General features: G+C 35.9%; 2 protein-coding genes across 2 annotated transcripts; one reads left to right on the top strand and one right to left on the bottom strand.

Annotated features, from left to right (window-relative positions):
• Positions 1 to 849: 849 nt before the first annotated feature.
• LOC116298537 (AN1-type zinc finger protein 4) lies at positions 850 to 13928 on the top strand. Its single transcript, XM_089031110.1, has 12 exons — positions 850 to 1246; positions 3766 to 3841; positions 4209 to 4276; positions 4857 to 4911; positions 5305 to 5442; positions 6533 to 6596; positions 6914 to 6994; positions 8283 to 8350; positions 9414 to 10101; positions 11536 to 11575; positions 11673 to 11796; positions 12525 to 13928. The coding sequence occupies exons 1-12, from the start codon at positions 1144 to 1146 to the stop codon at positions 12658 to 12660; spliced, it is 1641 nt and encodes a 546-aa protein (XP_088887236.1). The 5' UTR covers positions 850 to 1143; the 3' UTR covers positions 12661 to 13928.
• LOC116298540 (uncharacterized) lies at positions 12905 to 18881 on the bottom strand. The gene is made up of 8 exons (XM_031707036.2): positions 18772 to 18881; positions 18003 to 18118; positions 17587 to 17619; positions 17180 to 17251; positions 16290 to 16348; positions 16174 to 16214; positions 15098 to 15293; positions 12905 to 14803 (listed from the first exon to the last, which is right to left on the bottom strand). The coding sequence occupies exons 1-8, from the start codon at positions 18878 to 18880 to the stop codon at positions 14776 to 14778; spliced, it is 654 nt and encodes a 217-aa protein (XP_031562896.1). The 5' UTR covers position 18881; the 3' UTR covers positions 12905 to 14775.
• Between the last annotated feature and the right edge of the window lie 177 nt (positions 18882 to 19058).

Genomic DNA, 19058 nt, shown 5'->3' with positions numbered 1-19058 from the left:
GTTTAATTTTCGTTATCACACATCACCACTGTCCCACTCAATCCCTCCCCTCCCCCCACCCATCCCTACACAGATTAGTCTAACTTCATGCCCTCCAACGGCTTCCCCCCTTGACCAATTGTTGGCTAGCTCATGCTGTTTTGCAGATTTTTGGGGTGCGGCACTCAGCAATTTCATGTTTTCTTATAAAGTTTTCAAGTCTGAGCTCTGTGATCATTCTGAATTTTTTGTGGAAGCCCAGAAAAAACCTTGAGACAGATTGAGACTGTCACACCATTATTTCACCCCCTAGATTTATTTGCCTTTCACAGAAGTAAATTCAAAATATCTTTTTGTGTTGATTATTTTACTTGAAGAAAAAGCAAATAAACTCTTAAACACCCTAGCTACTGATAGTGTCAGGTGATCATGCATTGGAAATAACAAAAATAGCTCTATACAAACTACTGTCATGGTTCTTATGAAATTTATCAAAAAACTGTCATGCATAAACTGTTGGCATGCAATTCTGTCCACAATTCCGAAAAAAATGTTAAATTAATTATCATAACAATTTTTAGAAACTATTTTCACTATAAATAAGTATCCACGCTACGCCAATTACTGAACAAACATCAACTTTACATCTTTTATTCCATCTTAGTTACGACAAACACGCTTGGATTAAATATTGTAAAATGACAAAAGCTTCTTAGAAGAATTAAATCCACATTCCATTTAATTAATTTAGGTCCTTAATGCAGCTTTTTCATTGGCTGAATTTTCGCGTCAATTACGTTTTGTTTACGCGGGAAAATTGTGTTACGAAAGTTACCATAGCAACAATTTTACATCCGGGAGAGTGCGAAATTCTGAAGACGAAGAACACTAAGATGGCTGTTCGCTGAAGTAGAAAACTTTCTTGAATTTGGTGGTTTTTTTAACCGTTCAAAACGCTTGAAATTCTTGAAGTCTTGGATCTGGTGTTCCTTGGAGTCCTCCAAAGTACCATGTAAAACAAAGCGTGGTGTTTAGCAAAAAATAATGGGGTTTTTTGTCGTCGATCGACGTACCTTCGCGTTTGGATTTGCTGTGTTTTGCTTTCAGAAGTCGGTATTGAAGTACTAAACTGGCGCCGATATTCGGCGATTTTTAGGTCTTTCGATGGACCTATACATACATACCCTTACTGGTACTGCCTTTGAGTTAAGAGTAAGTCCTTTCGAAACAATCATGAGCATCAAAGCCAAAATTCAACGTTTAGAAGGTAAGACAATATCTAAAAATTAATCTTATTTTTGAGAATAATTTTTTTTTGAACGCTAAAGCTTAGACTTTTAAAAAAAATATTAAAATCAAATGTTTAGTATAAAATGTCTAGTTATATTTTGAAGTATTAATTATCTAAGTTTGAGTTGTAGGAATGACATAAACTTGATATATTTAATATTACGTTTTCTTTTTCTGTAGCTCACCTCACAAGTATATAAATACTAATGAATTATTCACTATGATTAGAAAAAACAAACACTTACATAACAAAGATTACCTAAAAAGTTTGTCTATAAAATCACACAATTAATACTTAGAATTTCTTAGTTAAGCTAAATTAATAATATCTGTTTACTTTTGAGCAACTTTGAATATCGCAAAATTAGTTGGATAGCAAGTTTTTTTAGAAGAATTTTGCCATCAAATTTTTAAGAAATTTTCTTCCTAATTTTGTATTTTCGTTCAATCTCTTTTCATTTTTCCCCTGTTAATATGGAGTGCATGTATGTGCATGTGATCGTTTGTTATACATAATAATATTCCTGTTGAGAGAGATCTCCTTTTGCTCATTTGCTATTTTCATTTTCCCATTTTTTCTATTCTCTTTCTTCTATTTTCTTCGCAGTACATCTTTCGTCAGTACGTCCTTCTTCACTTGCACCCAATAATTAGACTAAAAAATTCATATAAAAATTTTCAAACTAAGGCCCCATCCACACTATTTGAATCCAAATTTTTATTTATTTGGTTACATTTCGAAAATTTGTTTTTGGTGAAGAATTGTTCTGGATTCGCCCAGACTAGTGTGGACGGTAGGCCTAACCCAATAAATAAAAATTCAGATTCAAATTTATCCGGCATAGTGTGGATGGGGCCTAAGAAATTTAAAAATAAGCAATGAATTATAAGAATTTATATTTTTTTAAAGGCATTTTCTTGTACTTGTGTCGAAAATTGCTGAATTTGAAATAATAGACTTCACTAAAAGTTTGTAATGATAATAGGAAAATATGCACCAATTTTCTAACAAATAAAGAGATGAGAGAATGATTGATTGTTTGAAGATTGTATTGGAAGTCTTGGTTTTCGACGGCAAAGGCAGCTCTGTTAGAATCTCCAACCAGCGAAATAACAGAGAACTCTTAGAAAAGTGATTAAAAAATAGTCTAGAAACAACAATGACTTGTAATAATAAAATACACAATAATAACTTTATTTGTAGTAGATTTTTGTCTAAGATTTGATTTTCATTATAAACACCTGTGACCTCAAAAAAATTCTTTTTTTGCATAAATTATAATTTATTTTTATGAATTCTAATACTCCATCTTTTAGAAAATGTTTCTTTCCTATAAATACTAATGCTTTCAAAACAATTTTAAGACCAGTTTGAACATTACAGTTATTATTTACCAAGTTCTTCAATAATATTATGTATAAAATTAAATTTAATTATATTTAATGTCAATATTGTTTTGGTCTACTCTACATCCTAATGATTATATATACATATATTTTATATTTACTTTATAAATATGTAAGATTTAATTGTTCAGCTGCTAGTTATATTTTTCATAAATTACACTGTACCATTGTAGCAATTGGTCTTGATGACTAACATGTTGCTATATTTAATTAAGCTTATATAGGAAGCAAGTATATCTCAGTTGGTTAGAGATTCTAACAGAGCTGCCTTTGTAGCTATGAATCTATTATATGATCCCAACAATATTATTGTTTTGACTTGTGTCTAATCCGTGTAGCGTTAGCTGATTTGAGTATGCAAACCAAACAAAACAAAGCTTTAAAATATATTATTGATGTAGGAAGGGATAAAGCATTTATTGTTCATGTATTGGTTAAAAATCAATTATATTTATAACCTTACTAACACCAGGTTTGGTCTGTTGTGTTGGATGTTATGGATTATATTGAGAAATGTTAGACCTTTACATGGCTTGTACTGTAAGCTGGCCATTTTGATAAATAGAGGTTCAATTGGATCCTTTCAAACTAGGTCCCAGCCCTCCCCTCCACCCCCCACCATCCCCCCCCCCCCCCCCCCCCCCCCCCCATCAAAAAAAAAGGATAAAAGATAAGACATACCTTCTCTTAGCTTGGCCATACCTCATTTCTTGCCCAATGTTACTGGTCAAAATGACTGGCAAAGATTTGACTGAACAACTTCCAATTCTGATGACTGGCTGTTAATTTTAGCCTTGAACCCCTAAACACCAGTTTATTTTTTAGAATATTTAACCTCTATATTTTGATTGGTACCTTACGGCCAGGCATATTGTTTTTTACCTGAAAGTGACCCTAGATTACGTTGGATTAGATAAAAAAATAATATTTTATGAGTAATTTATTACCTACACCTTCTCTCAGCCAAAATAAAATTTTTACTAAAAGAACTCTTTATGATCCTATGCTGTTTTGAGCACATTCTCCTGCTTGTATTCAACAATCCTTGGTTACTAATTTATCATGTTTTTGTTTCTCATTTTTTTTAAGGTATTCCAATTTCTCAGCAACATTTAATTTGGAGATCTGTAGAACTTGTAGATGACTTTTGCTTACATGATTACAAGTAAGTATAACTGTGTAGTTCCAGAAAATATCCATACCCCACCCATGAAGGAAATTGGAAATATTGGGGGGGGGGGGGGGATCAAGGAAAGAACGAAACCAGGGGCGGTTCCAGGGGAGGGGTGCAGGGGGTGTGCACTCCTCCCTGGTTCGACTTTGTGCCCCTACTTCAAAGATAACCAATGCTATTTTTTCCTTTCAATTCTAAGGGGTGCACCCCTCCCTGGGTTAACTTTGTGTGCAGCACCCCTCCCTGAACAAAATCCTGGATCCACCCCTGGAAACGAAACAAACTATACTCAGATGGAGCAGTTATTCTTTTAATGATTTTAAAAACAAATCTTAAATGTTTTTATTTTTTTCCCAAGTATTTGTGATGGAGCAACTTTACAACTTGTTCTTGCCATGCGTGGAGGACCAATCAACACTAGAAGAGGTACAGACTAGAATTCGTATTTAAAAAAAATACAACCTATAATTTAATCCATACTAGGATATTGAACCATCATTTTTGTCTATTAACAAATCATCATATGTCTGTGTTATTCTTCCATAATCCATACGTCTTTGATATAATCCTAGAGATTAGGTTGCATGATCCAATATCAACGTTGTTCTGATAACAGCTGTTTCACATTCACTGATATAAAAGATGCTAACTAGAGATAGACAGACTTGTTGTCTTCTTAAGATACCTCCAGGAAACTAAATATTAGCCATTTCCAGGTTGAGATAATTGGCTCGAGCTGTTATTGCAGTACATGTACATTTTGGGGCTGTCTTAGGGGATAAAAGAGGTGCTATCTTGAAAATAGTCCTCTTAAAAAGCCTCAAAATGCATTGCAATATGCAGCCGCAAAATAGACTATGAGCACTACCTCTATTTCACTTGTCAATTTTTTGTTATCTTTGGGTAGCCTATTATCCTTGGGGGAGGGGATTGCTATAAATTTAAGCAGCCAATGAAGAAATAATTTGTTCATTGCTTTGATATCTTTTATTCATGTGATTTTTAGTTCCAATGGAGGATCCAAGTTTACAAGAAATGGCTGAATACATGGAAGCCAACCAGTGAGTATACCTATCAGACATTCTGAGTTTGAGAAAACAAAACTGGGTCCAGTTGGCATTGCAATGCATTGTGGGGCTGTTTTAGGGGACGAAAATAGGCCCCATCTTGAAAATATTTCCCAAAAATAAAAACAGCAAAATATTTACATGCATGTCAATTGTTGAATTCAAGATCTTTTACAATCATTGTCAACTTAGGTTAGCGAACATCGTTCGTTGTAGGTGACCAGGCTCAAATACCAAATAGCTCAGTTGGTTGGAGCGTCTGACTACCAAACAGAAGGTCACTGCTTGAATCCAGCCTGGAGCTCAGAATTTTTTTTTTCTGAAAGATTTTCTCAATAAAACATAATTCACATCTTCAATTAACAGTTTCCTTTTTTATTATTTCAGAGATGAGATCTGGGACAGACTACCCAAGGATAACCGTCAAGTAACACTGCTCGTTTTTAGAGATGGTGATCAATTGAATTTTTTCCGTGTAGTTGACAGAGGTGATGGAACTCTGACACCTCTATCAGATTCACTGAGGTATGTTCATATCTTCTGAGTCTACAATATTCACATTTACCTTCACCTGCAGCTTGTCTCGCAACATGTTTACACGGCTAGCGCTAATGTTCCATGCAACTTGTGATGCAACGCTGATGCGAGACAAGTTGCAGAGAATATTGCTTCACGTAATCGCGCCTTACAGTCAAACCACCTCAAGTGTGAACACGTAGAGATCATTAATGACTTTATTTATGGATTCTTGATTTCATTAATCGATTCGAACATTCATTATTGAAAATGAATCTTCAAAGCCTAGCATATACATAAGCCAAACATATATGCAGCTGATATGCATGAGCAACTTTTTGTGCAAGGAATATGTAATATTAATGGCTTACCTTCTGTTTCCACTATAAACGAGAGCCTATGAGCCAAGTTAATCAAATTTCCAACCTTTATTACTTTTTGAATATTGAAGATTCGTTTTCATTAATGAATGTTCAAACGAATAATGAAATCAAGAATCCAAAAATAAAGTCATTAATGATCTCTACGTGTTCACGCTTGAGGTGTTTTGACTGTAAATGTGGTGGTTGTGAATGGGAAGTGTGTTATACACCTTAGAAGCATTAGACTAGGGAAACTCAGCAATTGGTGATTTGAAAAAAAAAACAAATGCAGGACACTTGTCCCCTGTAACCATACGTTCTTTGTAAATTTTTGACACTTTTGATGAGCTGGTGACTCTGGTTCTCTTAATTCCTCCAATATTTGCCAGCATTACTAAAATTGAGATGTTTTCTCAAATGACAAACATTTTTTGCTAATATTATTGTGAAATTCTAAACTCACGCCATGGCCAATGGCTTCTCATATCAGTACAGATCAAAATATGCTGCTGATTATGAAGTGACCGGAAATCCAAAATGGCTTCCTCTGCAAACAATGTGTGTGGATTCTTCCAGTGACGTCACTTGGCAAATACAATGGATTCCATTGTTACGGAAATTACCCAAAACGATTGGCTGAGAAGCGTTATCCGAAAAATGCGAAATCTAGCCAGCTCGATAGCTCTTCACAAGCTAGAAATGAAGTTTTATTTATTTTGTTTCACCTTTTCTTTTAGTGGAGCATCTATGTATAATTTGTATGACGAAGAAGAAGAAGAGTCCCAAAAGCCTGTATCTCAGGTTTGTACCCTTTAAAAGTATCTGTATTGCATGCACATGGAAATGCACATGCACAGTGTATTGTGTGCCTGAAAACAAAAAGTGTGCAAGGGATTCTGGGAGTTGTAGTATATGGCACTATAATCTAAATTGCCTATCAGCAGTTATTTTGCTTTCATTCACTCACACTAATTTCAGGGTATGTGAGTAATGGGCAAGTTGTACCCATTCACTGATCGTTGGTTGGTCCTTATAGATTTTCAGTATTTTTTTGGACAGTAACATGAGAATGTATTATGACTTCCTATCACCTAAATGATTCCTAACACCATTTCCAGGAAACATTAAAGGAAAACAAAGTGACAATGAATAAGATGAAGCTGTTGCGTCACAAACTACAGTCACAGAAAATTACTAAGGTATGTGCTCATATTATTCTTTCTTTTTAATTATTAAAAGCTGGAAACTGCAGTTCATTACTTCAATCATTCATTGATTCCCTTTTTTATTATTTCATATTCTCATTTGTTCATTTATTCTTTCATTTATTTCCTCATTTATTCGTTTGTCCATTCACTCATTCATATACACCTAATTGAAAAAACATTGTTGGGTTCGAGAAGGTCATATCATCGAAGCTAAGACCAAAAAGGATTTTGTGTACTCCGAAATTCGTATTATATTTGCATATAGACATGTAAAAATGCACAGTAGAGCAAAGTCGGTTGACCTAGATTAACATGCCAAAGCCATTCTCTGAAGATTTACGCTGGAGAGCTGTTTGGGTGCAGTATTTTGTCTTCCCATGCTCCCCTTCGGTCTTAGCTTTGATGATATAACCTTTTTTGAACCCGACAGCGTTTTTTCAATAATATTAGGTGTATTCATTTTTCATTCATCCATACCTTTGTTCATTCATCCATCCATTCATTCCTGTTTTTTTTATCCATTCATTTATTCATTAATCCATTTCCTCTTTCATTTCATTGAGTTCATTTATTCATTCTTTCATTCATGCATTTTTCATTCATTCATTCATGTATCATTGGTATTGCTAGCTATCTACTCAACGGGTCAACATTTTGATGCATGACAATGCAGAAGCTCTTCCTGAAGAAATCTTTGAAACCCCAACAATCGTTGTGTTTGCAAGTGAACAGGTCATTCTTATTTCTACTCTGTGGATATAGTCTGTGACAACTAACAACTAGGATCAAAACCATTGCATTTTTCAATACATAAACATCAAATCCCACTCACTTTTGGTAGATGTTGGGATAGATTTAATCAGTTGGTCTGACATTTTTTCACTTGTTCATTCATCCATCTCTTGTTCACCATTCATTTGTTTATCCATTTCTTTTTCCATTCATTCATTCATTCATTTAATTATTTATTTACTTATTTATTCTTCTTTTCAATTTTTTTTTTCATTCATTCATTCATCTTTCATTCATTCATTTATTCTTTTAGTTATTAACTTTTTCATTATTCGTTCATTCATTTATTCATTCATCCATCCATTCATTCATTAACTTTTTCATTATTCATTTGTTCATTTATTATAATTCATCATTCATTCATCCATTCATCCATCCATTCATTCATCCATTCATTCATTATTCCATCCATTCATTCATCCATTCATTTATTAATTTTGTCCATTAATTCATTAATAATTATAATTATTCTAATCCTTTTGTACAGCCTGAAATGCTTCCTCATCCACCATCTGTTGAGAAACCTAAGACCATTGCTCCCAGTGCACGACGAAGGTGAGATTGTCTAGCCCTCACGGTTTATAACTCATTTATTCTCACGCAAAGTAGGGCTAGCAACTATGAGGCAACTCCAATCTTAGTTAAGAAAATTTGTATTGTGCTGCTGACTGTTACAGGATCTTTGTATGCCAGGTCAAGGCTGGAAATAGGAAACTTTTTTAGCCTGCCATAGTAAAGGAGCATGGTAAAAGGAGGTCATTCCAGTAAATTTCGCATGTCATTTTATAATTCATTTGGCAGTGCATCCTTATAATCGCCTGCCAAACCTGAAATTTGGCTTGTCATTTGGCCATTTGCAGGTCACTATTTCGAGCCCTGCAGGTTTTCTTGCAACGCATGTACAAATTCAATAAATACATATATGTACAAGTACATGTGTATGTATCACACATCACATATGGTAATCGAAGATGCTGATTGGTCAGCTCTACCAAGTTTTTGTTGAATTTTGCTTAGCACATCTCATGCTGTCTTGCAAATTAGATAAAAGATAAAAAAATGTTTGAATTTTCGATGAGTCAAACAATAGTGACATGCCATACACACTGTTCTATAAAGTAACATTCTTCCCCGGGGGTACTCTTGCCCGTTTAGGGTAGGGATGTGCCGCTGAGTCCTTTAAAACCCTGACCCTGTTCCAAAGTAAAATCGCTGAAATTCATACCCTGTTCTAGGGCAAGATCTCTGAAAGCCATAATTTTTTCCGGTAGTGCGAAAATAGATACCCTGTTCCAGAGAGGAGAGAGCGTGATTTTATATACCCTGTTCCAGAGTAGAATCGCTGAAAACCATACAAGCCCTCGCAAGCCCACGTACCAAATTTAGGGGAGTACCCCCCCCCCCCCCCCCCCCCCAGGCATTCTTCTCACATCTCCATTGCTTCTCAGACTGGAGTTTCTTTTTTTTTTATTATTATTATTTTACCTTCCCATAAGTTTTTAAAGTTTTCCAGGGACCAAATTCTTTAACCTTTGGTTGGTTATTTATCATTACTAAATCATTAGTTTGTTCTTGACATATTGATGTAACAGTTGTTTTTTTTTTTCTCTCCCATCAGGTTACGTCTTAGCGATGCCTCTCACAAGCAACAAACAAGTCAAAAAATAATAAGCCCCAAAAAACCAGAAAAATCTAATATGAAGTCATATCTACCCCACCCCCCTCCCCCTATGGAAGCCAATGGTGCTAAAAGGGGAGAAGGAGGGGGAGGTAGTGGGAAGGAAACGAAGGAAAAAGGTCACCTACCACCTGTCAACACTAAAAAAGGAAAACAAATAGATGTATCAGACTTTTTACCAAACACACAAGACTCTAAACCAGTAACGAGTTTAAATAGTTCGTTGACAAGAAGTGCATTCAAAGATGGCAGAAGGAGTATTTCAGAACTGGTTAAAGACGCAAAAGAGATAAAACCTCTAGGAAGTATATCTAAACCTAAAGTGACTTCAAAACATAAAACTTCTAGTCCGCAATATGGAGATTCTGTTGAGTACCATTTATCAGGGAGTGCACGATTACAGAGATCGAAAAATAATCATTCGTCACTCAGGACTTCAGTTTCCCCCAGTAGGGACAATCTAGAGTATATATCTGGTGGCAGTACTATACGGAGGTCTAGGATACCAGAAGAGTATTTACAAAGTGGATACCAGGGGGAGGCGATGCCTACTAGTGCTGGACTGACAAGGTTACGAGGCTTGGAAAATAGAGTACATACACCTGAGAGTCGGCAAAATGGATTTCGTGTAAGTACATTGGGTTTTGTAGAGGTGGGCAGTGTTTTTATGATTTATTGCTGCCGTTAGAGAGAGTGATAATTGATAGTTATGAGTAGTGCAGTTTTGTATGATTGTGAAAAGTTCACGGCACGAACACGGTCATGACACAGCAAGGGATACTCCAGACCAATCACATTGCACGAGAATTTACTCTCCATCCAATCAAATACCCGGAACACGGCATAAACACGGCGCGGACACGGTCACGCCAAGATCATGGCACTTTTAGACCAATCATATTGCGCATGAAAAAAATCAGCCAATTAAAATTTCTAGAAAGTATAACGGTCACGGCACGTCACGCTTACGGTACTGAGCTTTTCACAGTCATACGAAAACTGCTCTAACCCAGGCCTTAAAGATAACAGCCAGTCATAGACGATGCCAAAATTGCAACTTGTCTGGTCATTTTGACTCGTAATGCTGAGCCAGAAACGAGGTATGACTGAGATAAAACTAATAGGAGTCATTAGAGTTACGCTCATTGCTTTCAAACTATTTCTGCGTTTGGGTCATTTTCTATACATTTTATTATAACTTTGATAAAGATCATTAAACTTTTAATTGACATGTTTCGACGTTGTCAAACGCCATCCTCAGAAAAAGAAATACAAGTGTACACAACGTATAAATAGAGCAGAGTAACAAAGGAGTTGAATAATTAACATAGTATTAAGTACATAAGGCGTGAGAAAAAAACATTTCAGTGAATAGTACAGCCAAAGGTAACATTTATAAAGATAGTTTTAGGTTGAAATGAAAAAATTTGTTGATTTAAAGTGGGCTTTTCCCAGAGGATGTCAATGTCAACATGTCAATTAAAAGTTTAATGATCTTTATCAAAGTTATAATCAAGTTCTTGCTGCCTGGACCATTTGGCTCTATACATTTTAATTGTTGAATGGACACAAATGCCTCAACTAGAAACAATAATGTTTGAAAGAATAACTTTATTTGGCGGGGCATCATGACTGGTGACTGACTGGCCGTTATTTTAACCAATGATAACTTGTGACCTGTTTAATGTCTCTCAATTTATACACAAAAAGGGGGTGATCATTGAAGATCGTTAAGGTGTCATTGTTGGACCTCTTGAGTGGAATTTCTTTCCATTTCAGACCATGTGTTGCACATTCCCTAGAGCATCATTCCTTTGTTTAACAGTTGCTCATGAGAAGACACATGAATATGGATACAACCCAAACAAAGAATCTTATTCTCAAGACCATGCGTCATTCCCCAGAGCATTATTTCTTTGTTTAACGGTTTCACTTATTCTCAAAAGAATGACACTTGGTCTGAAATGGGAAAACATTATACTTCAATAAAATTAATGAGGTCTATTGTTAAAGTAATAACTGAAGTACCAATATCTCATCATAATGTCTTTTTTCCACATAGAATGGTTCAAGCAGCTATAAACATAACCATGAACGCTCAGGTATGTATGTAGTTCGTTTCTAATGGGTCACACCACTCTATATCCCAATAAATTTTGGGCAATTGTTTTATATTATTTGATGTGATTCATATTCCAGTGGCTCCACCCCATCATCTGCCTCCCGTCAAGACACATCCTCCACAACTTGTACCAAGTAAAAAGAAAACACGGTGCTTCTTTTGTGGAAAAAAGACTGGATTAGCCACTACCTTCCAATGCAGGTAAGAAACTAGCGGGGGGAGGGGGGCAGCTGTGATGGCATTTACACCTGCAGGTATGATTTTCACATATATGTTGATGTAGATATTGCAACATTTCTGATCCTATTTTGAATTCGCATTTGCTCAGTCTTAGCCTCGATTGTGTAAAAATGTGTTATTTTCTTTCATTAAGACCCATTGCATAGTAGGGAATGTATGCACTACGGAACAATACAAGTTGATTAAGATTCCATAATTTTGGTTGAATGACTGAATATTTTGATGCACAACTGAGGCTAAGGTTGAGCAAAAGAGAATCAAAACTGGAGTGTACATTAAAGAATCTAACGTAGCAAAAATAATTCACATTTGTTTCTACCAAAATCTTTTACATTGTCCATGCTACTCCATCAAGTTTTGGACGCACGCTTACACATGCTATTTAACCAATTGGAAAGTGTGTTATATAGTTGCTATTTTATAACTAGAATTGGCAGAGTCACCTAATTTATTTATTTGTTTATTTATTTATAATAACTTTATTTGCAAACAAATAATAATAGAAAAAAGTTGCAAAAAGGGTGCTGCCAGGGAAGAACTGAATCCTCATATTATACGGCAGCCCCCACTAACTAATAACAATGAAATCTCTGGTAGAAAAGAAAATTATAAAAATTGTTATGAAAATTATTATAATTGAAAAATAATTCTTATTGTATGGACTAATCAAATCATTCCCTTTCTTCCAGGTGTGGAAATACTTTCTGTGGTACTCACCGCTACGCTGAGGTCCATGGTTGTACTTATGATTACAAAAGCGAAGGGCGTAAAATAATTGAACAAAATAACCCAGTTGTCGCAGCACCTAAACTTCCTAAAATCTAAAAACATATATAATTATTGTATTGCAGTAACTCTTTGTAAATATAAAGATTGCAATATTTCACCTGTCTACTTCCAGCTATGTTTTCATGGTATTATTTAACGGGTCAAAAAGTCGGTCACTTTTTTCTTCAACTATGTGGATACTAGATATTGAAATTCCAATTATTTTGTATAATAGAATATCAAAGTGGTAGTGTAAGAGAATTCCTGAGTGAATGAGTGTTTTATAAATATTAGTCATGAACACTTTGCTATGCAAATTTTATTGTCTACAAGTGGTGTGTAGTAAGTCTTAAATTCAATTGAGCAGTTTTTGTATGACTGTGAAAAGCTCAGTAAGGTAAGTGTCATGCAGTGACCGTGATGTTTTCTAGAATTTTAATTAGCTAATTGGCTTTAATGTGATTGGTCTGGAAGTGCAATGACCTTGGTATGGCTGTGCCATGGTTATACCATGTTACGGGTATTCAATTGGATGGAGAGTAAATTCTCAAGCAATTTGATTGGTCTGGCATATGCCTTGCCGTGTCACTACCATGTTTGTGCTGCAAGCTTTTCACAGTCATATGAAAAGTGCTCTACCAACTACATTTTTCTGGTTTCTAAAATCAGTACACAGTCAACTGTCGGTTCCAAAATTTCTAAAACACAATTTTAACTAATAATTGTCTTGAGGATTTGATTCTTAGGGTTTGAATTAAGGTATTGGAGAGTTAAAAAGAATTGGAATAATAGTCTTTTCCGAATTTGCTTAGATGACAACGAAACAATGGTTTGAAGTCGATACTGAACTTGATTTTTTTATTCATCAAGTCTGACCTCAACTTGATATCATTGTTTCATGACCAGTGAAGCGAATAGCCCGATCTTTATTTACGTTTTTCCTCATGAGCAATTAAAAAAATTTCAAGCTTCAAGCAAACCAACTCCAGTATGATTTATAAAGAAATGTATGGTCGTGTGTGTAATCATACATTTCTTTGTAATTTATAGTGTTTTCAAAAAAATTTTGCTCCCAAAATATGAAACATTACTCTCAAATTTTCAATAGTTACTAAATAAGACATTCTCTTTCGATTTCTGGAGTTGGTTTGCTTGTAGCTAGAAATTTTTTATGCTAATGAGGAAAAAAAGTAAATAAAGATTGGCCTATTAGAAAGGTCTATTAGGCTACTTTTTGTGATAGGAAGAGGACAGTATAATCATAGTATTACAATAAATGCCGGCAGCCATCCACTGGTAATAATAAAATCATCTTCTGTTTAAAATTGAATCTTGTCATGGTTTTAAAGCAAACACGGGACTGCACCACAAAAATTTGAACTCCTCTGTGATAGCAATGTTATGTGCAAAACTTACAATATCGGATACCCTGTGTGATTTTATTCCCAAATAAACAAATTGTTACGTTTTGTCGTTTTAATTTGCAACAAAGTCAGAACTGAAATCAGCTTATGACAAAGTGAAATTAACCAGAAAACGGAGTTGGAATCTGAAGTCTGAAGCACGTCGGAAGTGAAATTGGAAGGTTTCCTTTTGCTTAGCTTGTCCTTACGCTTATACAAACAGTTTTCACTTTCAATTTCACGCATGAACTGCTTCTGACTTGGACTCTGTCGCAAATAAAAACCAGGCTTTGAATGTTCTTTTAGGAAAAATTTTCCACAATTTGCTTTGTCTTGTAAGATCCCACTCTTAATCCCATTTTATATAGTCTCCTCAGAGCCTTTCTTAATGTTGTCATGCAACGCTCCCTCCCCACAAATGTTTGTGTGAAGGGAGCATTGCATAAGGACACTAACAATAGCTGTGGAGGAGACTGCATTTTATACAAGTGAAAAATAATTGTTAAAAGTACATCATTCTAACTTTATCACCAGTGAGGTGGTTTATTTTTCCATTCATTTTTTCCATTTATTATTATTCATTGTTTGTGAATCTTTTATTATTATCAAAATACTTTTAAATATCAATAATGGAATTGCATTCATGGTGTAATACAAGAATTAGCATTGCACTCTTAGAAAACAATTACAAAAACATCCTAGACTAGACTATCAAAAATAATAGAGACCCATGTATTCAGTGCTCTTCACCCTCCCCCGTAGTAGTACATCAGTATGTGTATTGCTGACTGTAATGCCTGGAATAAGTTACAGAAATATTCAATTTAGTGAGAAATTTACCTTAATGTGTATTTCCAGACATTATCCGTACCCCCCATGGAGGAATTCTTTTAAAGACCCCCCCCTGGAAATTCCAATTCTCTTCTATACAAACTCTGTAATTTTGTTCTTTCTCTGACCCACCCTACCCCTCAGAACAATGAACATTTCTGTTTTTAACGTGTGATTATATCCACAGGATTTTTTGTGGTGTTGGGGGCGGGTGTGGGGGAGTCGTTTTGAAAATATCATAAAATGGTTAGTGTACTTACGATGTTGAACTAGAGACAGTTCCAGATCTTGATCTTTGAGTGCTTGGTGTACATGATCTCGGTCTGAGTGGTAAATGTCTATCTCTGTTCTCATAGTGTACCCTAGGGGTAGGGGTACTGGACCTCAATACAGGGCTGTGCTGATGTGACGTTCCTGGTCTCGAATAGATACTATGCCGGTCGTACGTGTTATTTACTGTGGATTGAAAACATCCAATCAGATGCTTTATATGATGTCAACAAAAGACCTTTCCTGAATTTACTTGGGTGACTGGGAAGCAATGGTACCTGTGAAGTCAGGGTTGGACTTGATAAAATACAGTAAATGTATGAACACATCAAGTCCAGCCTCGGCTTGGAGTCAATGTTTTGTGGACACAAGTGAATTCATGAAAGGTTTATTATGACAAGTTGTTTTTTAGCAATGCAAATATTCTAGAACCAGTCCCTTAGTGAAACACTCTACAGAGAAGTATGCATGTATACCAGGGCCAGTCATGGTCACTATGTTGCCTCAGTAAATTGTCACAGATGTGCCCCTCAATACTCTATAAAATCCCATTTCCAATGGTCTCGATGTGTAGTTCCAGAAATCATCCATATAATACCCACCCCATAGAGGAATTTGGAATTTCTGAAGAGTGGGGGGGTCAGAGAAAGAACAAAAATTACAGAGTTTGTATGGAAGAAAATTGGAATTTCCGGGGGATAGGGGGGTGTCTTAAAAAGATTCCTCCGTGAGGGGGGTATGGATAATTTTTGGAACTACACAATTTCAATTTTTTTAGGGCGGCCTGCCTGCAACCCCCCTAGTTCTAGTTGCTCCTCTTTTTGCCCTCTAATTTCTCAGTAAAAATTTTGGTCTGGCTATGCCCCTGCATACTTGGGAAGATGGTAAACATGTGTGCTTTCTCCCCCTGCTAATTGGCCATGAGTTTGATCCCAGGAATCAGATGTAATTTATTTGGTTAATAATTTATTCATTTACTCATTTTTGCTGTAAGAACTTTCAAAATGCCAAACTGATCCAAGGGATCTAGAAAAAAAATTGTTAAGTTACTAATGCTGTCCTTTACCTGCTGGTCCTTCCTCTTGCTGGTCCCGCATATCAGGATACCTGTCATATTCGAATCGGAAATAATCAATATTCTCCACAGAAACAATCAGAAGTATAGATATTAAGTAAACTCACCAGGGATTTTGGTACAAATGAGTGTGTCTGTCTTCACATTCTTGTCTAAATTCTCCTCTCTGATTAAAAAATATGAAGGTTAATAAACATCTGGTGACGTCATTATATAGTTCAATCTGCAGTTCATGTGTGGTCCCTTTTATTATCCAGGGGGGGCGGGTACTCCAATATATGGACTATACGGGGATGATCCGCTGAACAGGGTATATGGTTTTTCGAGCTTCTTGTCATAAACAGGTATGCAATTTCACTCAAGTTCCAAGTTCTTCCTGAGTTTCCTCTCATATTCAGGGATTCTACTTTTGTATTGACTGAAACTGGTTATTATGGTCGTAAAAAAAACGATAAGCGAGATGACATGATAATTGAAACAGGAACTCAGTGCAATATACTATATTTTTTATCACAAACAGGGTCTACAAATTTGAGTTTTTTTATCATAAACAGGGTAGTCCCCTTTCAGAATCCCAGCGGAACACCCCTACCCAAATTCTGGCAGAGTACCCCCCCCCAGGTTTATTAGTTACTCTCCCCTCCCCTCATATTTGCAAGTTTTCCGATACAATTCTTAACTCTGACAATGAGAGTACATGCATAAATGTACAGGTGGACATACCCCAACAAATTGGAACAGAAAATGAGACTTTATTCAATATCTGATTGAAATCCAGCAATGAAATGATCAAGGGTGGATCCAGCCAAAATTTTAGGGGGAGGGGCTAATTGAGTTTAGGGGGAGCTAATTGAGTTTCTTCTGTCAACACAACGGAAAACAATATAAAAAAGCATCAGTTTTTTTTCTGCTGAAGGGGGGCTTCAGCCCCCCTTTGCCCCCCCTGGATCCGCCCTTGGTGAATAATGATGATATAATTTCATAATATTTTCCTTACCATAATCTGTTGACCACTTTTTAACCTCTTGATGTCATGAAATAAGTTTAAACCCCATCCAATTGCTCCAACCTTAAAATTTTTTAAGATATTGTGCATTAATACATATAGGTCAATATACACTATGCACACAATGCACTAGTTGTAACATCTGTGATGGCAGGATCAATCAAGCTGGTGCGACATGTCCTATCGCTGCTGCATGCACCATTAATTGCTCACAACAATTTCTATTTTGCACAGCCATGTTGGTGGTAATAGAAACTAATGAGAAGTATATAATATATATATACATAGCCAATACAGTACCACCAAGATGGCTGCGATGACATAATGATGTAATGAGCAAAGAAAAATTACAAAAAATAGACCTTATAAGTTTATGTCTAGACTCGTGTTGTACTTACACTTGCTGATTTGGGTGCAGGAAAAGCCCATCTCTGAAAATCATGAAATAAAAAATAATAATTGCTCTTAATTCTCAAACTATTTGGGATTTTTTGAGGGAAATGACCAACTCTAATTTCCTCACAGGAATGGGCTTAAAACTGTCCCTGTGTACTGTCCCTGGGTTATGTTCTCATCTTTGATTGACCTATAAATTACCATTATCCTAGTCCTGCCTGGTCTTAATTCATCAATGGACTTACACTGGTTCTGGTCACATGGTACTACCATTACCAACAAATATCTATACAACTGACTCACACATAGAACCAGCACAGACTGATTCTGCATCACTGGTACCCTCTGGTCACATGGTACTACCAATGCCAACAAATACCAATACAACTGACTCATATATAGAACCAATACCACTCACCCTGCCTGGTCTCCACAGATATTCTGCATCACTGGTACCCTCTGGTGACATGGTGCCAATACCAACATACGTTGGCTGCAGTCTCGTAACTCTCTGATTGGATATAGCATCTGGTCCTAAAATATACAGTATAACAAATATTAATGAATTAGCAGTAGCAGATCAGGGGGGTGTAGGGGAATTCATTCCGGCCTCTCGGCTCCTTTTTGAAAAGGGGTTCGCAAATGGGGGTGTAAGCAGTATACCCCCCTTCCCTTTTAAATTCCTAGATCCAGCACCGATTAGAAAAGAAAAGTGAAAGTTGTATTTCCTCTCTCACCCTCCCCCATCAGTGATATGTCAAGTTTTTTTTCAAATAATTCATTTTCAATGTAGCTGGCCCAGTTATCGTCTACGTTCTTATGTAGCGATATGAAATATTTTAATTTCTGATAATTGTGACTCACAGAACAATAGCAGTAAACCATATTAAAACACGTGAAACAAGTACAGAGAAAAATTATAAAAAAGCGCGCATTCTTACAACACTAAGAACAAACTTTATGAAAAGAACAGTCAATCGATTAAACTACGGTATCTAAGCAAATGTCTCACTAGTACTATTATTTAAGTGAATCAAAACCAAAAATAAATGCAAACTTCAAGACGCCGGCAAAATGACAACAAAAGTTAACCAATTTGGAACTTTACTAATTAGTTAAATCGCGCGACTCGACGGTTCGAATTAAAGCCCTTGTGTTTAATAATAAGACCATATAGCGGCACCTACCAGTAAATACTACTTTTCCTTTGCCTATGTGTGGGTTATAAAACCTGTCCGATCCTGGAATAGAGTGGATTCGTATTCGAGTTGTGTCCGCCATGTCCAGCTGTGCCATTTCTGGTCACCAACGCCGTTGCTTAGAAACCAGACGGGACTACTAATTTATACGAAGTCGTACTTCCATTATTATTGGCACAGGCAGCCCGAATATAATTTTTTTTATAAATACGTGAAATTGTAAAAAAAAATGTCCTCAAAAATTTATTTTCAAGTCAATATATCGATGTGTGGAG

The sequence above is a fragment of the Actinia tenebrosa genome, unplaced genomic scaffold (genome assembly GCF_029948245.1).
Source record: "Actinia tenebrosa isolate PJP-AT-01 unplaced genomic scaffold, QUT_ActTen_1.0 PGA_scaffold16__25_contigs__length_10494907, whole genome shotgun sequence".
Classification (NCBI taxonomy): Eukaryota; Metazoa; Cnidaria; class Anthozoa; order Actiniaria; family Actiniidae; genus Actinia; species Actinia tenebrosa.
Note: the sequence above shows the minus strand (reverse complement) of the source record. Positions and strands in the feature narration are given on the sequence as shown.